This window comes from Labrus mixtus, chromosome 22 (assembly GCF_963584025.1).
Source record: "Labrus mixtus chromosome 22, fLabMix1.1, whole genome shotgun sequence".
In the NCBI taxonomy this organism is placed as follows: domain Eukaryota; kingdom Metazoa; phylum Chordata; class Actinopteri; order Labriformes; family Labridae; genus Labrus; species Labrus mixtus.
This window is the reverse complement of record NC_083633.1, coordinates 7997744-8018218: the sequence shown is the minus strand read 5'-3', so window position 1 is coordinate 8018218 and position 20475 is coordinate 7997744. Positions and strand designations below refer to the sequence as shown.

Genomic DNA, 20475 nt, shown 5'->3' with positions numbered 1-20475 from the left:
CAAAGAGCGTGCAGAGCGAACACAATCACAACCGGAGCTGACACGGAGATAACGGCTCAGACAAACAAACAAACAAACAAACAAACACTTCATGAGGCGCTCAGGAGGACTGAAGAGAGAAAGTCTGCAGGTACAAGCTGCTCCACTAAATCCTGATGTTCCTCTGCAGACAGATTTCACACCTCTCTGTCTTTTACTCGCCCGAGCATGAAAATCACTTTACCCTCAGACTCACGACTCTGAACATAACATAATGAAGCTGTTAAAGGTCTTAGTCAGCAGGTCAACCCGATGCTGCAGGTCCACAACACTGAGAGAATAATAAACAGACAGTTAAAGCAGAGGAGGTCTTCTCTGTGATTCTGAACAAAACGGACGATGTGACAGATTTCCTCTTCGGCTATTTTTGGAAGTTTGAGGACTTTTATGGTGTTTTTCAAACCTTCATGTGGTCATTTGTGACACTGGTTGTAGTTGTGCTTTCTTTGTGTCATTCTGATTATGGACGTCTTGCAAGCCAAAACTCTGGGGGTTAGATAGTTAGTTTAATCATGCAAAATTCATCACCTCCTTTTTTGTAGCTTTTTTTTTTTTTATCAGATCTCTTCCATATTTTAAATGTAGTTTATTATTACTACATATCATATTAAAAAGGATATTTATGTTTTCAATACTAAGATATGAGAAAAATCCTTTTAGATTTTTAAAAAATCCCCCGAGGTTTAAATGTGCATGACGCCTCTGAATCTGATGTCATTTAGCATCAGTCGTTTTGTTTCTCTTTGAGGTCTTCTACGTACTTTTTGTTGTAATTTTGCATCTTTTGGTCGTGTTTTGTGTCTTTCTGTTGTCATTTTGCATCAGTTTTAGTAGTTTTCTGTCTCCTTTATGTCTTTTCTTGTACCTACATGATGTCATTTTGCAAACTTTTCGTCATATTTTTTTTTGGCATATTTCTGAGATGTTTTCTGTCTTTGCGTTGTCATTTTGCATATTTTGTGTCTCTGAACTTGTCTAAGATCATTTTGTTTCTCTTTCTTAAACGTTAGCATGTGTTTGTGGTTGTTCAGTTTATTTCTGTATCTCTCTGCAGTCGTTTTAGTTTTCAGTCTCTTTCTGCTCGTTTTAAACTTTGTATATTTCCTTTGCTTCCTTTCTCTGCAGCTTTGTTTCCTTCTTGAGCTCATTTAGCATTTATTTTGTTGGTGCTTTAGTATCTCCCTGTGGTTGTTTTAAATCCTTCTGTGGTCATTTTTTCTGTCTGTCTTTTGTAAAGTTAAAGAGTTGAGTTCTACTGACAGCTGCTTCACGGTGGGCATTCTGAAGACATTGTCTCAGATAACTAAATATCTATCAATGTAGAGACTGACTAATGTATCTCAACCCTCCTCACACACACACACACACACACACACACACACACACACACACACACACACACACACACACACACACACACACACACACACACACACACACACACACACACACACACACACACACACACACACACACACACACACACACACACACACACACACACACACACACACACACACACACACACACACACACACACACACACACACACACACACACACACACACACACACACACACACACACACACACACACACACACACACACACACACATTCCACTCAGCACCACTTAACTAAAAAATATTTTTCCTTATGGCCAAAGCTTCCCTACAAATCAGCAGGAGTTGATCTACTGCTCCCATAACGGTCGTCTGTTTGGCTTCACCAACACATTCCTGCACACAGAGCTCCACAAGTAGCACCTGCTGCAACTGGGCAGCCGGCCTGACACACACACACACACACACACACACACACACACACACACACACATACAACTCATTTATGCACAACACACTCTCTTGGTCGTCACTAAATGGAGCCAGCGCCTCCTGCAACGAGCTTAGCTGCCAACTGCTGGCACAGACCAGGCGGGAGGAGCGCCCATCTGTCGCCTTGGCAACAGGACAACTAAGATATTTTTTTTTTTGGGGGGGGGTTGTTGTTGTTGAGGTGTTTGCGGCTAACACCTTCTAATCTCTTAATCATTATGAATTATCTTTACTTGATGGGGATCTGAGCTGTGGGGGGCGGAGTGAGTGTGTGTGTGTGTGTGAGTGTGTGTGCGCGCGCTACAATGGCCCAGTGTTCCCAAGAGTTGCCCGGGTCAAGCTGGCTCTATTCAGCGCCCTATTGGCTGCGTCTTGTGGTGATGTCATCGCCCCTGTCATGCAGCTTTGTTCTTTTATTTGCTTTAACGTGATGAGGAGCGAGAGAAAGAAGAAAAGAGGAGGAGGAGGATGAAGGAGTGTTTTTATTCAGGCTCATGCTCCGGTTGCTCCCTGGGGTCCTTCCATCACCGGGGGGGGTCGGGGGCTCCCATGACTCACTGTCACCTGACTGTCAGTAGATCAGCAGCCGTGTATCAAACCATTAAGAGTTTAATAATGGACGCAGTCACCATGACATCACCCATCGGCTGGTCGACCACCTTTTAAAAGCCATGGTTTTGGAATTTAGGGGCGGCCATCTTGGTATTTTTTTTACCAAGAGGAAGGGGTGCAACTCTTCATGGACCTTCTCGACAAAACTTCAGTGTCGCTGACTTAGTGATGATGTCATCGCCTGTTTTTCAGTCATAACTCTCCGGAGCTGAGTTAATGAAGTAGAGAAAGAGAAGGAGTGTCGATCAGTATTATTGATTAAATCAAAGCAAACCTTGAGTCATTTCTTTGTCATTTGTAGATCGTCTTTTAAAGAAGAAGTTGTCGCTAACTTTGTCGGTTACAAGCAGCGAGCGGCACGGGGCTGGCCGGGAGTCTTGAGGAGTTTAATGTTGCACTTTCAGTTTGAACTGAACATCCATCTGAACATCTGGCAGGGGTTTGAGTCATCATCAGCTTGGAAGAGTCAACTCCAAGTCCACTATCAAGATATTAGCAGGTGTGCTGCCTCTGGTGGACACTGGGGGAACTGCAGTTTTTAGGAAGGTTGCAGCTCAATCTACATCTTGGTGACAAATGGAAGCAGGACAGATGATTCTCCGTACATGGAATGAAACCAGCGGCGATGGGGAGGTGTTCACATCACCTGCATCATTAAAGCCCTTTGTCACGTCCGGCTGGGAGGGATTTAGAGGAGAAAACGTGTCCCCACGAGTCCATTTGTGTCGTTAATCTGTGAACGCCGCGGTGGAACGGGAGCAGCATTCTTTACTCATGACAGCACCGAGTCAGCAGACGGCCAGCAGGGGAGCTCAGATCAACACACAAAGTCAAGTCATGAAAACTGCACAAAACCAACGCTAGTGAAAGCCTTTATGTCCTGATGTCCCCCCCCCCCCCCTTTCACTGAGTGTGTGTGTGTGTGTGTCAGCTGCTCTGACAGCAGCTGAAAGCAGATATAATGAGGAGGTGAGGATGACGCGTCTGATGTGAATGAGTCACTCTGTACTCAGAGTTCATCATGGAGACAATCAGCTGTTTCAGGTGTCGTCCGTCTTCACTGCGTCAATAAAGATTTATCAAAGATCATCGACAACGTTCATCCAGATGTTCACAGAGGAGACAAGAAGGTCGATTGAGGCTCTAAAACTTTTAGATTGTTTGTCTGACAGTTCAGAGAAGATGAAGACATATTTAACTGATTTTTAATGATCATGTTTTTCTGTACTTTTTTTTTTTTGATCTCAAACACAGAGAGAAACTGACTCTGATTTAAAGTGTAAGAAAGAAGTCAGACTGATTAGTGTTGTAGTCGAGACCACACAGACCGAGACCAAGACAGACCAGAGACCAGAGTGTCTGAGACCGAGAAGACCAAGACATTTAGGGATCGAGACCAAAACCAAGACCAAGGCAGGGTGAGACCCAGACAAGACCAAGACCATAAATATCAATCAAAAATCATCTTCTTGTGTGCAGGGGGGCGTGTCACTCACTTACACCGGGAAGGATGCATGGGGGTTAAATCAAACTAAAGGAGCGTTTTCATTCTAATCACAGGAAAAAGAACCTCTCAGTGGTTAACCGATCGCAAATTATTTCACAACCAGTTGATCACTCTCTAACTATGTTCAAAATAAAAATTCTCATCACCATTTCCAAGAGCCAAAAAGGGGGCGTCTTCCATTCGCTCCTTTTATCCAAACATGTAAAAAAAAAAAAAACACAGTCTCTTTTTTTTTTTAAACAGAAAGGTAGAAGGAGACACGTGAGCTTCAGCCGCTCCACAGATGGAGGTCGGTGCTTTAAGAGAACGACTGAAGACGTTCAAAATCTGATTCAGTGGACTCTTTCTCTCAGGCAGGATTTAAAGAAAATACAGGAGCACCTGAAACACTGAAGAAGTGCAAAGGACTAACAGGTTTCCTCAGGGTGAAACCTGAGGAACTCCAGACCTGCAGGGAGTCTGAGAGTCTTTAAAACTTTTATACTTTTTAAACCAGTTGAGTTCCTTTGACAGAAGCTTTGAACTTATTTTAAAGAAACTTCATCAAACTACAGGAGCCTCAGAGATGATTTGAAGCCTTGTTTGGGTGGATTTATGTAAAACGAAGTTTGAAATGTTTAAACTTTTCTCTGCGAGACGTGAACGCTGCATTACGTCTGCAGAGAATCTAAATAATCATCCGTAACTCGATGGGAAGTTTGCAGTAACAGAGACAGACACGCGGGGGATTTAAAACACGATGTTTGTCGGCAGCGGTGACAGAGGAAGCTGCAGCCGAAGGTCTGTGCTGTCTGAACGAAGAGAGAGGCGGATAACAGACGCCAAGTTAAAAGACGGCGGGGGGATGATCAGCGGAGACGGGAGGAATGATCAGAGACGCAGAAAGGGAAACAAAGAGAGGCGTGTGACAGCGAGGTGCGGGGGACGAGCGAGGAGGAAAGGGCAGAAAAAGATGAAATCAAATGAGGAGAGCAGACAGCTGTGGATGTTCATCACACTGGAGAGGAACTGATCTGTAACAGCCGGCGAGTCCACACAGAACGAGGATCCACAAACACGACTGACGGGAGAGAAACAGACCGACTGCCCGGAGCTGGATTTACAAACTCACCCTCACTCTGACCTCGACTAACAACAGCTCGGATCATGCTCTTAAAAAACTCATAATATGCGTCCCTTTTTCAGAAGTTCAGCACGTGCAGATTAGATTGTTTCATTATAACCAATTAGAGCCGACCGATAAATCGTCCGGCCGATAATACCGGTCGATATCAGCATATCCAGTGACTATCGGTATCGGCTAATTTTATCGCAGATACGTGCCGATATTACTCGATTTATTCAAGCATGTTCAAAAAAAAAAAGAGCCAATGGAATATGATATAAGAAAAAGAAACATCCATATCCTGGCGCTGCGTCTGACACAAACTATGAAGGATCGGCATGCCAGTCCGCGTGATTGTGTCAAAGAGGAAAACTCGCCCTCGGTGGGAACATGCGAGCAGAGAAGAGACGCTGATCAGCACTGAGACAAACATTTCATGCTCTGCTGTAATAACGAGTGCACATAAATGAGCTGATATAATAACTTGTATAAAGTATTTAGTAGAGCCCGACCGATTAATCGTCCGGCCGATAATATCGGCTGATATCATCATATCCGGTGACAGATATACGCCGATATTACTCGATCTAGTCCCAAATCAAATAGTATTTATTTTGAGTTTCATTGTATGACACTAGCAGTTCTCCTTCTCCAGCAGAGGGCGCTATATGGATTCTAAAAAGCATCATCACTCTGCAGAGAGTCGAGCGGTGATGCATGTGCACGCTCAGTTACTTTCCAGGCGAGTGACCATCTTCTCTTCGTTATAAATCTTTTCCACAAGAGTTAGATAACTGCATCTGATGGATCAACGTAATAAATGTTTTTATCTATATCTAAATTTATCTCTGCCAATCAAACATAGATATCGGCCGATATATCCGTATCAGATTATTTTTCCTCGCTAATATCTGTATCAGCCAGAAAAACCTCATATTGGTCAGGTGCGACTTTCAACAGAGCGCTGCATGGTAGTTTGGATTTAAACGAGGCCTTGAGGCTTCTTTTCAGCCCGTCTTTAAACGCATGAAACTTCCACGGGTTAATGCATCGTCTTATTCAATCAGAAACATTATTTTGTGCGAGAAACAGGAAGTTAAACGGCTTCATGTCCTGCTAATCGTGAGATGTTTGGAGATAATGTGATTTGATACCGCCAACAGTCGTCACAGTGTAAAACTTCGAAGCCAAACTAAATCAATTAAAACTCCGAGTGATTCAAACTTTTGGCTCTGATCCGTCCAGAACTTCCCGTCGTCTCCGTCTCAAACTCTCTCCTGTGAGCTCCAGATTAGAAAGGACACATTCGGCTCGCGGTGTCGCCGTTTTTCTCGTCACCTCTCGGCTCACATTAAATCACACGTCGTGCTTGAAGGCTGCAGTATGAGGCGCACGGCTGAAGCAGCTTATGCAACTGTCCTCCCAGTCCGGCTCTCGCTCACGGCTCCTGCCACTCTCTTCAACTCCAAACTTTTTTTTTTTTTTTTTTATCACCAAGCAGGCAGGCCCCCCTCGCTGTCCTCAGAGCGGTGAAACTTTATTTATAATCACGTTTAACACTCAGGCAGCCTGTGTGATCAGCCTGCTCGGACAACGAGCACTTTAACGCTCCTGTTTTCAAACAAGATGACGTAACCTTCATCCCCAGAAGCCCTTTAGGCCTGTTCTTTGTGCTGCAGGATGCTCACGGGTCGTCATGGACACAAGAGGACATTTAAGCAAGACGAATGATTTCTCTGAAGGGGGTTGACGAGCTCCTCCTCCCCCCCCCGACTCCTCCTCAGACTCACTCTCGTCAGTTCTCCCTCTGATTATCGGCAGTAATTATAGGTTCACCCTCAGCAGCTTGGATGTATTTGTTGAGTTTGCCTGCAGTCTCTCCCAAAGCACACAGCTCTCCGCACATGTGCAGCAAAGATGGCTGTCGCACAGGAAATTATAGGTGATGGTATGATGTGATAAGAGACAAAGACAAAGACAGCACTTTGAACGATGTGGCTGCTGTGGTCTGTGTCACTGCGGCATCTTTGAACGCCTCATTTCACTTTCAAAGTAATACCCACGTTATGACATCACACATTTACCGTTCCTTTGAGCTGTTTGACGTCAGTTTGGGATCCCTAACCACTTCCTGTTTCTGTGTCAGACGCAGCACCGGGATATGGCTGTTTCTTTTTCTTATACCATATTCCATTGGCTCTCTTTTTTTTTTTTTTTTTGCGACATGCTTGAATAAAGCGAGTGATTCAATGGCGAAAAAAAAAAGACAATATTTCTTCACCGATCGCTCGCCAGAATAACCGGTAGAATGCTCGATTACTAAAAGAATGAGTTACTGCAGCTCTAGTTTGAAGTAGCGTAAAATCAAAGGCGTTGGTGTACAGGGGTCATGACGGAGCATGTCTCAGCGTTGACCACATTTTAGAGGAAAAATTAAGTATTAAAAATGTGTCTTATTCACTTTATTTCACAGTGTGTAGATTAGAGGATGTAAGCGTGCAACACATCTGTTTGCTGTCTCGAGCTGCAGTGAAGCATAAAAATGCAAATATCCGATCTGACTGCTGAAGCGACTGAAACACATCTGTTCACGCACTCGACTGTGAGAAGGGAACGGTTTCTGTCCAAAATTAGATATCTGTTTTAACTAAGCTTCAGGAAAGTTTGTTTTTCACTGTCCAAGAACCACGATGGTAAAAACTAGTCCTGATATAAAACACGAGAATATACTGCATGATGCAGAGTTTCACCGTCAGGCCATCGTTAACTGCATCCTCTGCTTCAGTCTTAGTTTGCAAGAATAAAACCTCCTCCCAAAATAAAGATACAAGCAACTTAAGTCTGAGTTGATATATTTCGGGTGTGAACTTGATAAACACCTCATCTTCCCATCAGCAGATTTCTAATTTCTTCTGATTCACGTTTCAGAATCCAGCTGCTCAGTCTGTCCAATCTGTGTCGCCCAATTACATAACCTGGTGATGTTTTCAGGAGGGGGCGGGGCTTCCTCCCGGGCGCGGCTGAACGTGAGCCGACCTCCGTCACACGACAGAGTCGATTAATCGTTGCTGACGTCGTTGCTGGAGGAGATTTTGTGTGTTTGTTGACCCTCCGCTCTGGAGGGATTACGTGTGAGCAGCTGTGTGTTGTGACATAATGAGGCCGAGGCAGGGGGGCCCGCTGAGCCCCCCCCCCCCCCCCCGCTAATAATGCTAATAACGCTAATGATGCTAATTAATTTAAACTGTAACCCAAAATTGAGCCATTTCCTTGTTAGGTTGGATGCGGGGCTTATTCAGTTTGTGGACCAACCAAAGTTTTTTTTCATTAGCTCCGACTCCACCATAACACAATCGGTTTCAGTCGCCATGGTTTCCTGTACACAAACAAGCAGAAGATGTGGTGGCACCAGAAACTGGATTTATAACTAGATAGATAGAAATGGCGCCGTCACAAGCGTTTGTAGGCGGAGTATTGCAGAGCTGTGCAGACACACCAACGCACAACGACGTCGTAGGTCACTGCGTCGACGCAGAAGTTTAAACGAGGCTATACCTGCAGCTCCACAGTGACGTGTGTTGGATGATTTTGAGAGGGGGGCGTTTAATAAAATGTGTTCAGTTTAAGACGGGACTGAACAAAGAGATGTGATTTCACTGTGCTGAGTCTTTGATCAGAGTGCAATTCCGCTACAGCGCAGTAACTCTGTCACGCTCTGCCATCATTGCGCCTTAAGACGTTCACTTTGATTCTGCATCGACGTCCCAGTCTGTGAATTCACATTTCCTAAAGGCATTGTGGAATAGAGAGAGAGAGAGAGAGAGAGAGAGCACGGCATAGCAGGAGCTCCACATACACACACAGTCAGACATGCGCGCACACACACACACACAGCGCTGCGCTCCCCTGCAGGCTCAGCTGATCCCGTCTCGCTCCTGTAACACCTCTGTTACAACCTCGGGAGACGGTACAGAGGTGGGGGGTCACTTTGACGCCCTCGCCCCATTAGGCCTCTGCGACATTCACAGTGAAGGAGAAACATAAATATCGCGCCTTAAAGCGGCCGTCTGAACAGGGCAGTAGACTAAATGTAGTGCTCATTAAAAAAAATGAAAATGAAAATACCATGGGACAATACTGTATGAAGGAATTTTAACAACCCCGTCTGTGATTGGATAAAGTCTGAGGCAGCCTGTGCTCCGAACAATCAAAACCGTCCCAAGAGGAACTCTGCCAGCACCTCCTCTCATCACTGCTGGAGGTGTTTCGTCTCTGCTGAAGACCCTCCAGCTGAGACGTTATTGCAGCAAAGGGCGGTCACAGCTAGCTGGCTTCATTACACACGTCACCGGTTTGATAGTCACCGTCCTGTGCAGACGACCTAATGGTTAGAACGGCCTGAGGGAAGGTGGAGAAGACGGGAGGGAGGATATAAGAGTGAGACCCAGAACGCAGAAAGGTGATGATTCAATCTATTCTCGGGTTTAAAACAAATAAAGCTCGGCGGCATTATGACACGGACTCTGTTATCTGATAGCGGTCGTGCTTTGTTTACTCGGCTCTTATCACTCAAGACGGAGGTCACTGATGAGTTGGAGCTCGATCACTGAGAAATCAAAGTCCAGAAAACCAGCCAGCAAACAGGCAGAACTCAGCAGTAAAACAACAGAACGTCCTCATAGGAGCAGGAAGACTTGCAAGAATCCTGCGTTACCAAAACGGGTCACAACAACAAAGATCGTTTTGTTTTTTCAGCCGTTTGACCAAAACTGACATTTCTTTGATTAAGACTTTCCTCCAGGCGTGAACAGGGAAGGGTTGTCATGATTCTTTACCTGTTTCGACACCAAATGTTGGCTAATTTCTTCATTTTAAACACCAAAACATTGCAAGCAGAACATGTGCACAGTCACACTGTCTGCATGGCACAAATATGTTTGCAGTGTTTTAGGTTCTGAAACATTGCCACATATTTGTGCAACTTGGACTTTGCTCTCTGAGTTTAACATGATTGGTTTAAATCTGACCTATTTTTTTTTCAAGATATATATTTTTCTTCATTTCGATATTAAATTAGCAGGGCTTCGTTGAATGTGTGTGTATGTGACTTCCTGTGCTTCTGCAGCCAGCCTCAAGTGGACACTCGAGGAACTGCAGGGTTTTGCACAGGTTCCCGCTTGATCCGTACTCAGCACTTAGATCTCTGACCATCACACTCTGCTGCTCATTATTCACCTTTTAAATTACTGTTATGAGATAAATATTTTCTATCTCTGCTCTGTCATGCTCAGGCTGTGTGTGTGTGTGTGTGTGTGTGTGTGTGTGTGTGTGTGTGTGTGTGTGTGTGTGTCTATGTGTGAGAATTATAATCCAGTGTGTGTTCAGGTCTAATCTGTCATGAGGGGCCTTAGTTACCGCCGTGTAACCTAACACAGTTATGTAAGCAGCTTTACAGCCTGACATAACACGCCGCTGCACGCTGCTACAACACTGAGTGAGCTGATGTGTGTGTGTGTGTGTGTGTGTGTGTGTGTGTGTGTGTGTGTGTGTGTGTGTGTGTGTGTGTGTGTGTGTGTATCACAGGAGGACACATAGGGATTGTGTTACAATCAGTATTCGATGATGAATGAACGCAGGCTCATTTGTCACAGATGATGTGGTCGTGGTTAAAAACTGGCCGCCGTGTCTCCCTGAGTCGTGACCTCCCTCCCTGCATCTCTGGATCATCTCTTTCTGAACATTTATTTTCATGCTGTTCGAGGCTGCTTTACGACAGTTACACATTTTCTAGGTTTCAGTGGCGAACAATTCCAGCTGCGAGGGAAATGTCATGTCGATGACATTTTTCAGATTAACCCCCCCCCCCCCCCCCCCCCCGAGTGTTTGGAGGAAGTGAAGTGACATTCTGAAGAAGAAGAAGAAGAACGGGGAAACGTCAGGCGTCGGTTTTGACATTTCAACCATCTAAGAGCTTTGATACTCATTGAAACACTCGAGGAAATAGTTTCATCCCAAGAATGTTCAACTCCGATACAGTACTAATAAACACGGGGCAACAAAGATGGAAGTCCTAGGCACCACATGTTGGGGAATTTCAGTAACAAAATATTGCCATTGTATTATTGAATTTAGACAGTATGCAGGAGTTTGCAGTCCAACGCTAGCGTGCTGTCAGGACTTTAGAAATATTTTAAAGCCCACCACTGCTTTCTCTTTCGGCAGCTTTGGGTTCAAATATGACTGAAGATCTGCAGATTTTTTAAGCTTCACGACTTCTTGATAAACGAATATAACAGCCAGTGGTATCAAAAGTTCAAATTTGATCGTAGACGAAGACCCTGGACCGTCAACAGAGCTGTGAAGTTCCCATGTTCATGTTCAGATCAAATCAAGATCTGTGGAAAACCAAAACAACCTGAACCTGCTCCCCCCCTCGCTCCTTTGTCTTCATCCTCTCCCACAGAGAGAGAGAGAGAGCATATGGAGCCGAGGGTCAGAGGTCATCTGAGGGAGGGGCTCCTCACGCCTCCACAGATCAACTGCTCACTTTGCTGCTGGAAGTCCCTGGAGCAGTTTTTTTTTTTTTTTTTGAAGGATGTGACCAGTCGGCAACAGCTCGCAGCGTCGTCAGAGGTCATCAGGTCTACGCAGCCCATCCATCATCACTGTCTACCCCCCCCCCCCCCCCCCCCCATTATCTCACCGCCTTATCCCCTCACTCCAAGACCCTTGAACTTTGCGTCTGGAAGCATATGGCAGCCGCTCTAACACTGTACAGGTCAAAGATGAGACCACACAGCCCTGACATTGGACATCTTGTGCTGCGAGTGACAGGCAGGTTCAGGACCATCAACCCCCCCCCCCCCAAAAAAAAAAAAACAGAATACCAAGAAACTGCTTTGAATCTCTGCCCCTTAGCTACTGAACCCCCACCCCCCTCGCCCCCCCACCAGTAAACTTTACAAATGAATGTCCCCTCTGTTGACTAAGAGCCCGACTAATTTAGGAATTCTGAATCCAGTATTCATAAAAACCAGCTTTCAAGGAAGAAAGAATTCCCAGCATATCATGTGACTGACTGGTTGAAATAAAAACATCACATTTCTATTTTGGAGTGTGCACCAATCTCGCAACATTTTGACTCTGCCAAGAATCTAGAACTGCTGTTCTCTTAAAAAAAAAAAAAATATCCAAAATGAGAGAATCATTTGAACATTACTACAGACTGACAGCTCCTTCAGGTTGCGTCCCCCTGTCTGTCTGCTCAGCTGTGATGCTATGCTACGTGTTGCACACAGACCTGAGAGTGTTGCTTTGTAAAATCACTGACAGCCTTCTTCTTGCATTACGCTGGATAATAAGAGTCCATATCACTGAGTATCAGGACACACATGTGCAGATACCAATTCATCTAATAATATTTAAACAAACAGAACCAGTGACCTACAGAGGCTGCATGGTGTACTGTTTTATATTTCGTGATAGGACGAGTGGAATAAACTTTTTTCTCTGACATTTGATCAAAACTTGAACCTGACTTTTATCTCTTCTTAATGGAAGCTGTTTCTTTTTTTCCTAAAATCATAATTTGTCCGGCGAGGCTGAAACATCAGCAGCCATTAAAGAGCCGACCTGCAGAGAGAGGTTTTATGGAGGAGGACAGGAGGACGCCGCTGGTCAAACCCTGATGGAGGCAGAGAGTCGTGGTCGTGTGTGTGTGTGTGTGTGTGTGTGTGTGTGTGTGTGACCTGGCCTGGCCGTGTGTTACATTACAGCGATTCACTCGCTGTAGCCTGGAGGAGCTGTCTGAAAGGATTACTCTAACAGGCTTAACATCTGCCCGGCCGGGGCTAACAGAGAGCGAGGGGCACAAATCTAACCGAGAGAGAGAGGGAGATGGACCAAATCACTGCAGGGGGAAAGAGAGGAGGACGAGCGGATGACACATGAGAGAAAGAGTGAGAGAGGGAGACGACACGGGAAAAGTAAATTTGTCTTTAAGATCTACAAAAAATAAATGATAGATAAGATCATTCCTCCTTCACACTGCCACGTCTTGTAAGAATCATACTAATCCTTAGAACTTCAACAGTGAAAAGACAACTGCCCCTCTAATATAATGGCAGGGGAAACACTGCTTGTGACTTTTAAACATGTCATTCGGGCAACGAGCCATTAGAAAACTCTGAAAAGGGAAAATATATCGTTTTTTTCCGGGAGTGAAGGAACCACACATCCCACAATCCATTGCGATTCCAACGAGACCCAACAAACCACAGCTCAGCGCTATATTGGTTGTGTTTATATAGTGTGCTGAACTTCCAGAAACTTCAGCGGTGGCCGCGGACAGCTGACGTTTGGCAGTAAACGTTTCCGTGGTAACAGAAAGCTTCACCAATCAGAAACTCTGCTGTGACACTCCAGGATTGTGGGTAATGTAGTTCTTGTTTCACAAAGTTGATTACATCTTACAGGAGTACGAACCATCGTTTCACACTCAGGTAGCTCGTGGTCAGTCTACCTGTGATGGTTATGACATCATGGCGAATAATCAAATCCACACTGAACCACACTGTTGAGCTCTATAGGAGAAGACGTTTCCTGCCATGTGAAACTGTTGAATTTGCATTATAACTGCCATACACGATTACCTTCCTGTTACACATGCACTCCATTGTTAGCATACGTCAGCAGGGTCCTGCGTCAGTGTTGTTAGCCTCTGTCATCATCAGCATACGTCAGAGGGCAGCAGCGTTAGCGCGCAGCCTTTGTGCGAACAGCCTCTGTGTGGACAGATGGCCCGGGGACAGAGAGGAGCTTTAGCTGCTCAAATCTCTTTGTTGTCCCGCGGCAGGATGCTCACACACCTCGCACACCTCTCACCTCTGGACCCCCCCGTCATGATTGAAATCCGCAGATGCCAACCGCCCAGATCCCAACGGCAGGAAAGGGAGCCGTTAAAACGGAATACTAACAGACAGGAACACGGCGAGACTGCAGCTCCGAGCTCTCAAAGAGGAGAGTCAAACAGCCGACAAGAGTCACCATAAATACTAAATTCAATTAAGAAAAGAAAATTTCTAATCTTCACAAAATACGCTTCTACAGACAGAATCAGTCACGTCACTATCGTCCAACTTCAAGCTGTAAAATCAGAGTGCAGCTTCTTCTCAGGGTTTGATTTATCCTCTCTGGTGTCTCCTTGTTTCAATTTGTCTCCTTGACGTCAACATGTTAAAACTTGTAAGAAAAGACAGGAAACCTTCCTTGATCTAAATAGACTTATTGGCACCAGAGTCGGCTGTAAATCTGAGTTTTAACCAACCAGAGCGACTCACCCCGAGGTGCTAATAAGTCCTTAAGGTCATTGTCTCTAACGTGGGATAAAACCCTGGCGGCAGCTCGTCTAATTCAGCGTGGGAGAGCAGCGGGTGACACTCAGGTGTGAGGAGGGAAGGGGGGGGGGAGAAAGGAGACGCAGAGGAGACACATGAAAGGAGAAAGATGATGATGAAGAGGACTCCTGACCGACTGGATCGCTTACAGATACCAAGTTATTATCATCATTTTTTTTCGGTGTAAAACGTTTTCTCTCATGTTTGACCACGAAAACCGATCACAGCTTGTCCAACAGGTGTCTTCCTCTGCCCAAAATCTTCTTCTCTGAATCAGTAATTAGGTGCACTAGATGCAGCATTAAATTGATGTGACTCAACAGATAAACATCGGCGGTTACAGTAATCCCAGCGCCTTGTGCTAGCAGGGGTTAGCAACGATGTAACGCGAGGCGGCATGTTGTCCGTCTCCGCTGGTTTCTCCTGGTACTTAAGCGCATTCATGGGGTTAAACTTCAAACTGAAATGCAGGTTCGACCCCACATTGCTGCGTTCTCAGCAGAAAGCGGCCGCCCGGAGAGCGCTCCCAGAAAAGAAGCTGGGCGCTGCGCTTTTTTTCCCACGCTTTTGCCGCTCCGAGCGCTCAAGTTGAAAATGTTTCAACCTTTTCAGAAAGGCGCCGTTCCCGTCACAGGCGCTCTTTTCCAAATGCATAATACTCCCCGTAGTTTTGCCGCCTACAGGTCGTGTCTTGCTCCCACATCCTCCTCGCTCCGTGTCTGATCTACAATCTAAAACATGCAGTGAAAAGTAACGGAGCAGTGTCTGTCATACAGCGGCCATTGTCAACCGACTGTTGTCATGGAGACAGGACGGACATGTAGCGCTTCATGCAAACACTCCCGAGCGCACAGCCAGCGCTTTTCTGCCCCCCCCCACAAAAAAACTAGGTGAACATGTAGCCTAAGTTGAACTGTTGTAGCCTATGGCAACAGGTGCCAGATTACTGAAATGTGACTTGAGTAATAACGTCAACAGCAAGTACTCGAGTACCCATCCCTACAGCTGATATCAGTTCATTCAACATTTCTGCATGGTCAACACGGTGGATACGTGGGCACATCCCTCATGTCTAGGAAATTAGAAAAAGCAGATGAATCTCAGCCGCTCTGAAGTGAGGTCATCTCGTGTCTGATATGTAAACAACCCTCCAGCAGCTCCACAGACGTCCCCGTCCTGAATGGCCGAGGCCTCACGTCTCCCACTCTCGGGTTGCTGACCTCATCTATAACCATCTACAACTGGAACGCCAAACATCCCCCCCCCCCCCCCCCTCTTCAAATGAGCTCCTCTCACCTTTCATCTCAACAATGCTGCCCAGCCTCGCTGCCTCTGGTGTAAGGGACTATTTCAGGCTCGGCGTGCCAGCCGGGGACTATTTATACCGCCGAGGCTTCGATGGCAATGGTATGTGGCGAGCGTCTGGCTCGACAGAGACGTTACTTATGGGAGGAATTAAACCAGATAATTAGTATCCAAGCACAGAGCTGTGGATCTCGGTGAGGCAAGGAGTTGAAAATGTTCAGATACTGTATGCAGAGAGCAGAAAACCACGCAGTACTGTAAACCATGAAGGAGCCTGAGGCAGGTCTACAGGAAGTCTGGCCCTCTGACTGCAACAATGGGCTGAGGGAAATAAGGCCACACTGCCACACAAAGAGCAGGGAGGAGGGAGGAATGGGGGGTGGAGGGGTGCATCCTAAAATAAGCAGAGGCAAAGACAGCGATAAATGTGGGTCACTGCAATTATGTCTGCCTTCAAATTAGGGTGCAAGAAAATGTGGGGGTGCACATAAAAGAAAAAGAGGTTTATGGATCACCCACGGCAACATGTTGATGTGAATCATCGCAGCGCTGGGGGGGGGAGGGGGAGGACGGCAACAGGACTGATCAGAATTGTAAATGATCTCCGGTGAAGTGTGGAGGAAGACGGAGACGCTGAAGACGAAGTGGGCGGGTGGTGCTGGGGGGGGGACACAGGATTGACTCGATACCACATATTTAAACTCTGTGGGCATCGGTGGTACGGCGCGGTGGGGGTCTAGTGGTTAGTTTGCATCACATGTACAGAGGCTATAGTCCTCGAAGCGGGTGGCCCGGGTTTGGCTCCGACCCTCAACTACTTATCCTCATCTATCCGCTCTCAGATAAAAAGGCATAAAAAGCCCCAAAAGTAAAGACAAAACAATATTTTTAAACAAATTGCAATGTCTCAACGTTTCCTCAATGAATGCTGAGTATGGAACCAGTCAGTAAGACCTCGAAACAAACCACACTTCGGACACAAATTGTGGTCTGTGGCCGACAGATTCTGCTTCACGTGCAGATTTCTGTTTCGAGAGAGATCACCCCTGGAGTGACTGGTGACTTGTCCCGTAGTTAACCCGCACACAAAACACACGCAGAGTCGCAAACACACCAGATGCTCGGCGAGTAAAGGTGAAAGATGCAAGCAGAGCAGACTGAGGGGCATATGGACTCTAGGATGGTGGGAGATTATCAGTGTCACCTTCAGGACTTGCTACAGCCCACACAGACAAAAACACAACGCAGACCTTCCATATCAACAAAACAACCAGGGACTTGAAAAACGCCTCGCACCACAGTAAAGTAAACTAAGGTTAAAAAAAGAAAGCGAGTACATTTTTTCCTAACATTAACAATCAGGTTAAAGGTTCAATCCCTGCTCAGATTGTAGACTTTGCTTTTCTGAACTTTGGCACAGACAGAAGCAGTGATGCAACACCTCAGCGACTCAGGAGGAGGTCGATACCTCCCCTCTGTGACGATACCAAAGGCCTGTTATTGTGCAGAAACCGAGCCAAGAAATGAGCGTGTCTGCCTTCTGCAACACCACAGCTGTACATGCACGACTTCCATAACAGATATGAGTCAGAAAAAAAAAAGACAGAACGCAGCAGATCCTCGTGAGATATGTCTGACATTTTTACTTGAATAATCCCCGTGATGATCCATCGATCGTCCAAGGATTCTGAGATTCAATGTTCCTTATAGGTTTGTTGAAGCTTCTCATGTTGTCACAGTTTTCTCTGACCTAGAAAGTGCTGATGGAAAACTTCTGGTCCCTGACTGAAGTTTCACTTTTACAGGTTGAGAGCGGTAAAGCACAGCACAGGAAGTTTAAATCAGATTATAAATCAGAAACGATATCCGACTCTCTCTGTTAACTCTTGAAAGCCTCAAATGACGCCAGTGCACGAGTCAGAGACACTGAGGCTGACGATGGGAACCATGCTGCAGGCTGTGCACCTTCCCTGGTTTTACGATTCAATTTGATTACAATTCCTAGAATCAGAGGTGCTGGTTGTCAACAGGCAAGGCAGGCAACTGCTTGGGACCCCGGGCCCAAGGGCTGATAAACTTAAACTGATAAACAGAGGCTCAAAATATACAGTCGGAAACCTTCCTCAGGGGGCCCCATCTTACTGTACTCACTCAAAACACTGAATGATGCTTGTCTAGCCCTCAAATTGGACGACAGACACTTTAATGCATAACAGCCACACAACAAAATGTGTTTGTGTCAGATTATTTTTAACATAATGGGGATGAACGCTGACTGGAGGGGCCACAACAGACTCATGACGAATTGCGATGTGTTGCATGCTCAATTTTCGAATATGAGGCTACTGCACATGTCTATATTTTCATCAATCGAGTCAAGCCGTCAGATGATTACTACCTCCCTTTTGATTATTTACAAAGTGATTTAGAAATCAGCGTCAACAACAATGGCATGGATGCAGAATCGTCCGCATCGCGATGCATCGTAGAAACGATTCATTTGAACATCCCTACCTGCAAGAGAGCAAATGATGCGAGTTATGAAACCTGCAGCAAATCCACACACGTTAAGCTTCAGCTAATAAAGAGGCGACAGATGGATGAGGTCCACAAATAAGTCTGGTCCTGCTCGGTTCAGGACCAGACTTATGTCTGTTCAAATAAAGTTGTCCATGCCCCTTGTTTACAGGCTTCTGCTCATAGTGGATTAAAGTTGTGTTTCTGATAATAATCTACACATGCTCTTCACATAACATGCTCTCAGGTAGCCTAACTTTTCTCTGTAAAAACGGATCGATTGATTGAAAGGCCAACTTCTGGAGGGATAATCCGGATAATACGTCTCGAATGTGTTCAGCTGTTGTTCTTTTTCTCCTGGAGTTCACATTCATATTCCCAACAAAGCAGAAAAAAAGCAGACAAAGCTCCTTACCTGCTAACTCGTCCGGCTCCAGTCCAGTTTCTGTGTCTATCCCACAAATAACAAAGTAGTGAACCAGGCGGCAGGGCGCCGCGCCGGACCCCGCGGAGCTCCCACTCATCCCGGCTTCAGTGTGCAGCTCTGCCCGCTGCTCAGACCTCCAGGAGACACATCTCACAAGGAACAAAGGGAAAGTGGATATAACGCTCGACTCGGTTAAAAAAAAACCTCTTCTGTATCGGTTCCCGAGTGTTAATAAAAGCGTCCTGATGGCGCACTGGAGTTTCTTTCGGGTGTTATTCGCTTTCTGCGGACCGAGTGCACGGAGCTTCCCGACACACTGCTGCCTGCTGCGGGGAGAGAGAGAGGGACTCCGCCTCTTCTCCTGGAAGGGCGGGATATTCAAATCTGCTCCTCCAGTCAGCTATCCACAGTCTGTTTACTGACACCTACTGACACCTACTGACGGATTATTTACTTACAACAATACTTTTCTTTTTTTATTGGTTACATAATAATTTCAAAGAAGATTAAGGCCACATGAGAACATTTAAACTGAGTCTTGACTTTAATCTACAATTTCTGACCTTATTACAAAATAATAAAATTTGAAAGCAGATTGAAAGAATAAAAATGTCAGTCCCTGAATCAGAAGTATGCGTACATGTGCTGAATCAGATTTCTTTCTAATTCTCGGATTCATATTTTAATTCTCAGAATCAGACTTTTCCATCATCTTTAGTTTTCTGCTCTCAACATGTCAGATCTCTGAGACTCAGCCCTGAGAGGACATGGATCAAAACAGTTCATTGTACTCAGTTATTTTATGATAACGAGCTTATTTCAGCGGTTTGCCCGAGATTTTGAAAATGTAACTCATTTTGTGGAAAATAAATAGAAAACATGAGTTCTCTTGTTGTTGTGTTGTTTCATGTCGCCGGGGTCAGAGCAGTTTCTTATTATTGTTCAAGTTAAAGAGGACGTATTATCCCCCTTCTCCACCTTTTCAAACAGTCCCCCTGTGGTCTAAATGAAACATCTGTGCTGTGCTTTGCTCAATAACATGAATCAAACACCAGAGGAGGTTTGTGACCCTGTATAAACCAGCTCTCTCAGAACGCTCCGTTTTGGTGTGTGTGTCTCTTTAAATGCATTGAGCCCCCCCCCCCCGACCTGCGCTAAAGTTTTGCTCTAGGCTGGGGGTGGAGTCCATGGGTGGAGATACCAGGGGAGGGGAGGGTTTTTAAAAAAAATTTAAATCAGAATCCCACTGTGACATCACAAGGAGAGCACATTTCAAACGGAGCATTTATCTATGTGTTTTAAAACAGACCACAAACAAAGGACTGGATGGGTTTATTTCACATTTTGTGGGTCAGTAGACACTCAGGTTGCCCAAATATATGTTCAAAAACACTGTAAACGTGGATTCTTCATAATATGTCCCCTTTAAGAGAAAAATGCAGAATTGTCATCATCAGATTCAATAAACAAGTCGAACATTTAATAAAAGACAGACAACGGGGTATAAATACATTCTTCTATAGCAATAAAGGCCCCTGAATGTTAACAGAGCTGCTGCTGACTTCATCCTGGTTTTGGACTTAGACCCCCATCTAGTGTTCAGAATCAACACTGCACCTTGAGGTACATTTGATTCCCTTTACATTTACCAGTACAGAAGAGGACTAAATATTTGTGCATGTGCAAGTCAAACATCCATACAGTTATTCTGTTTCCCTGTGATATCTGAAGTAGA

The 20475-nt window shown here is 45.4% G+C and overlaps 1 protein-coding gene across 2 annotated transcripts in view; it reads right to left on the bottom strand.

Annotated features, from left to right (window-relative positions):
• dennd5b (DENN/MADD domain containing 5B) overlaps positions 1 to 19072 on the bottom strand; it is a 59176-nt gene extending 40104 nt beyond the window's left edge. For both annotated transcript variants that reach the window (XM_061029526.1, XM_061029527.1), the window contains exon 1: positions 18729 to 19072. In XM_061029526.1, coding sequence (XP_060885509.1) covers positions 18729 to 18837 — 109 coding nt within the window. In that variant the 5' untranslated portion in view covers positions 18838 to 19072. The remainder of the gene's footprint in view (positions 1 to 18728) is intronic.
• Between the last annotated feature and the right edge of the window lie 1403 nt (positions 19073 to 20475).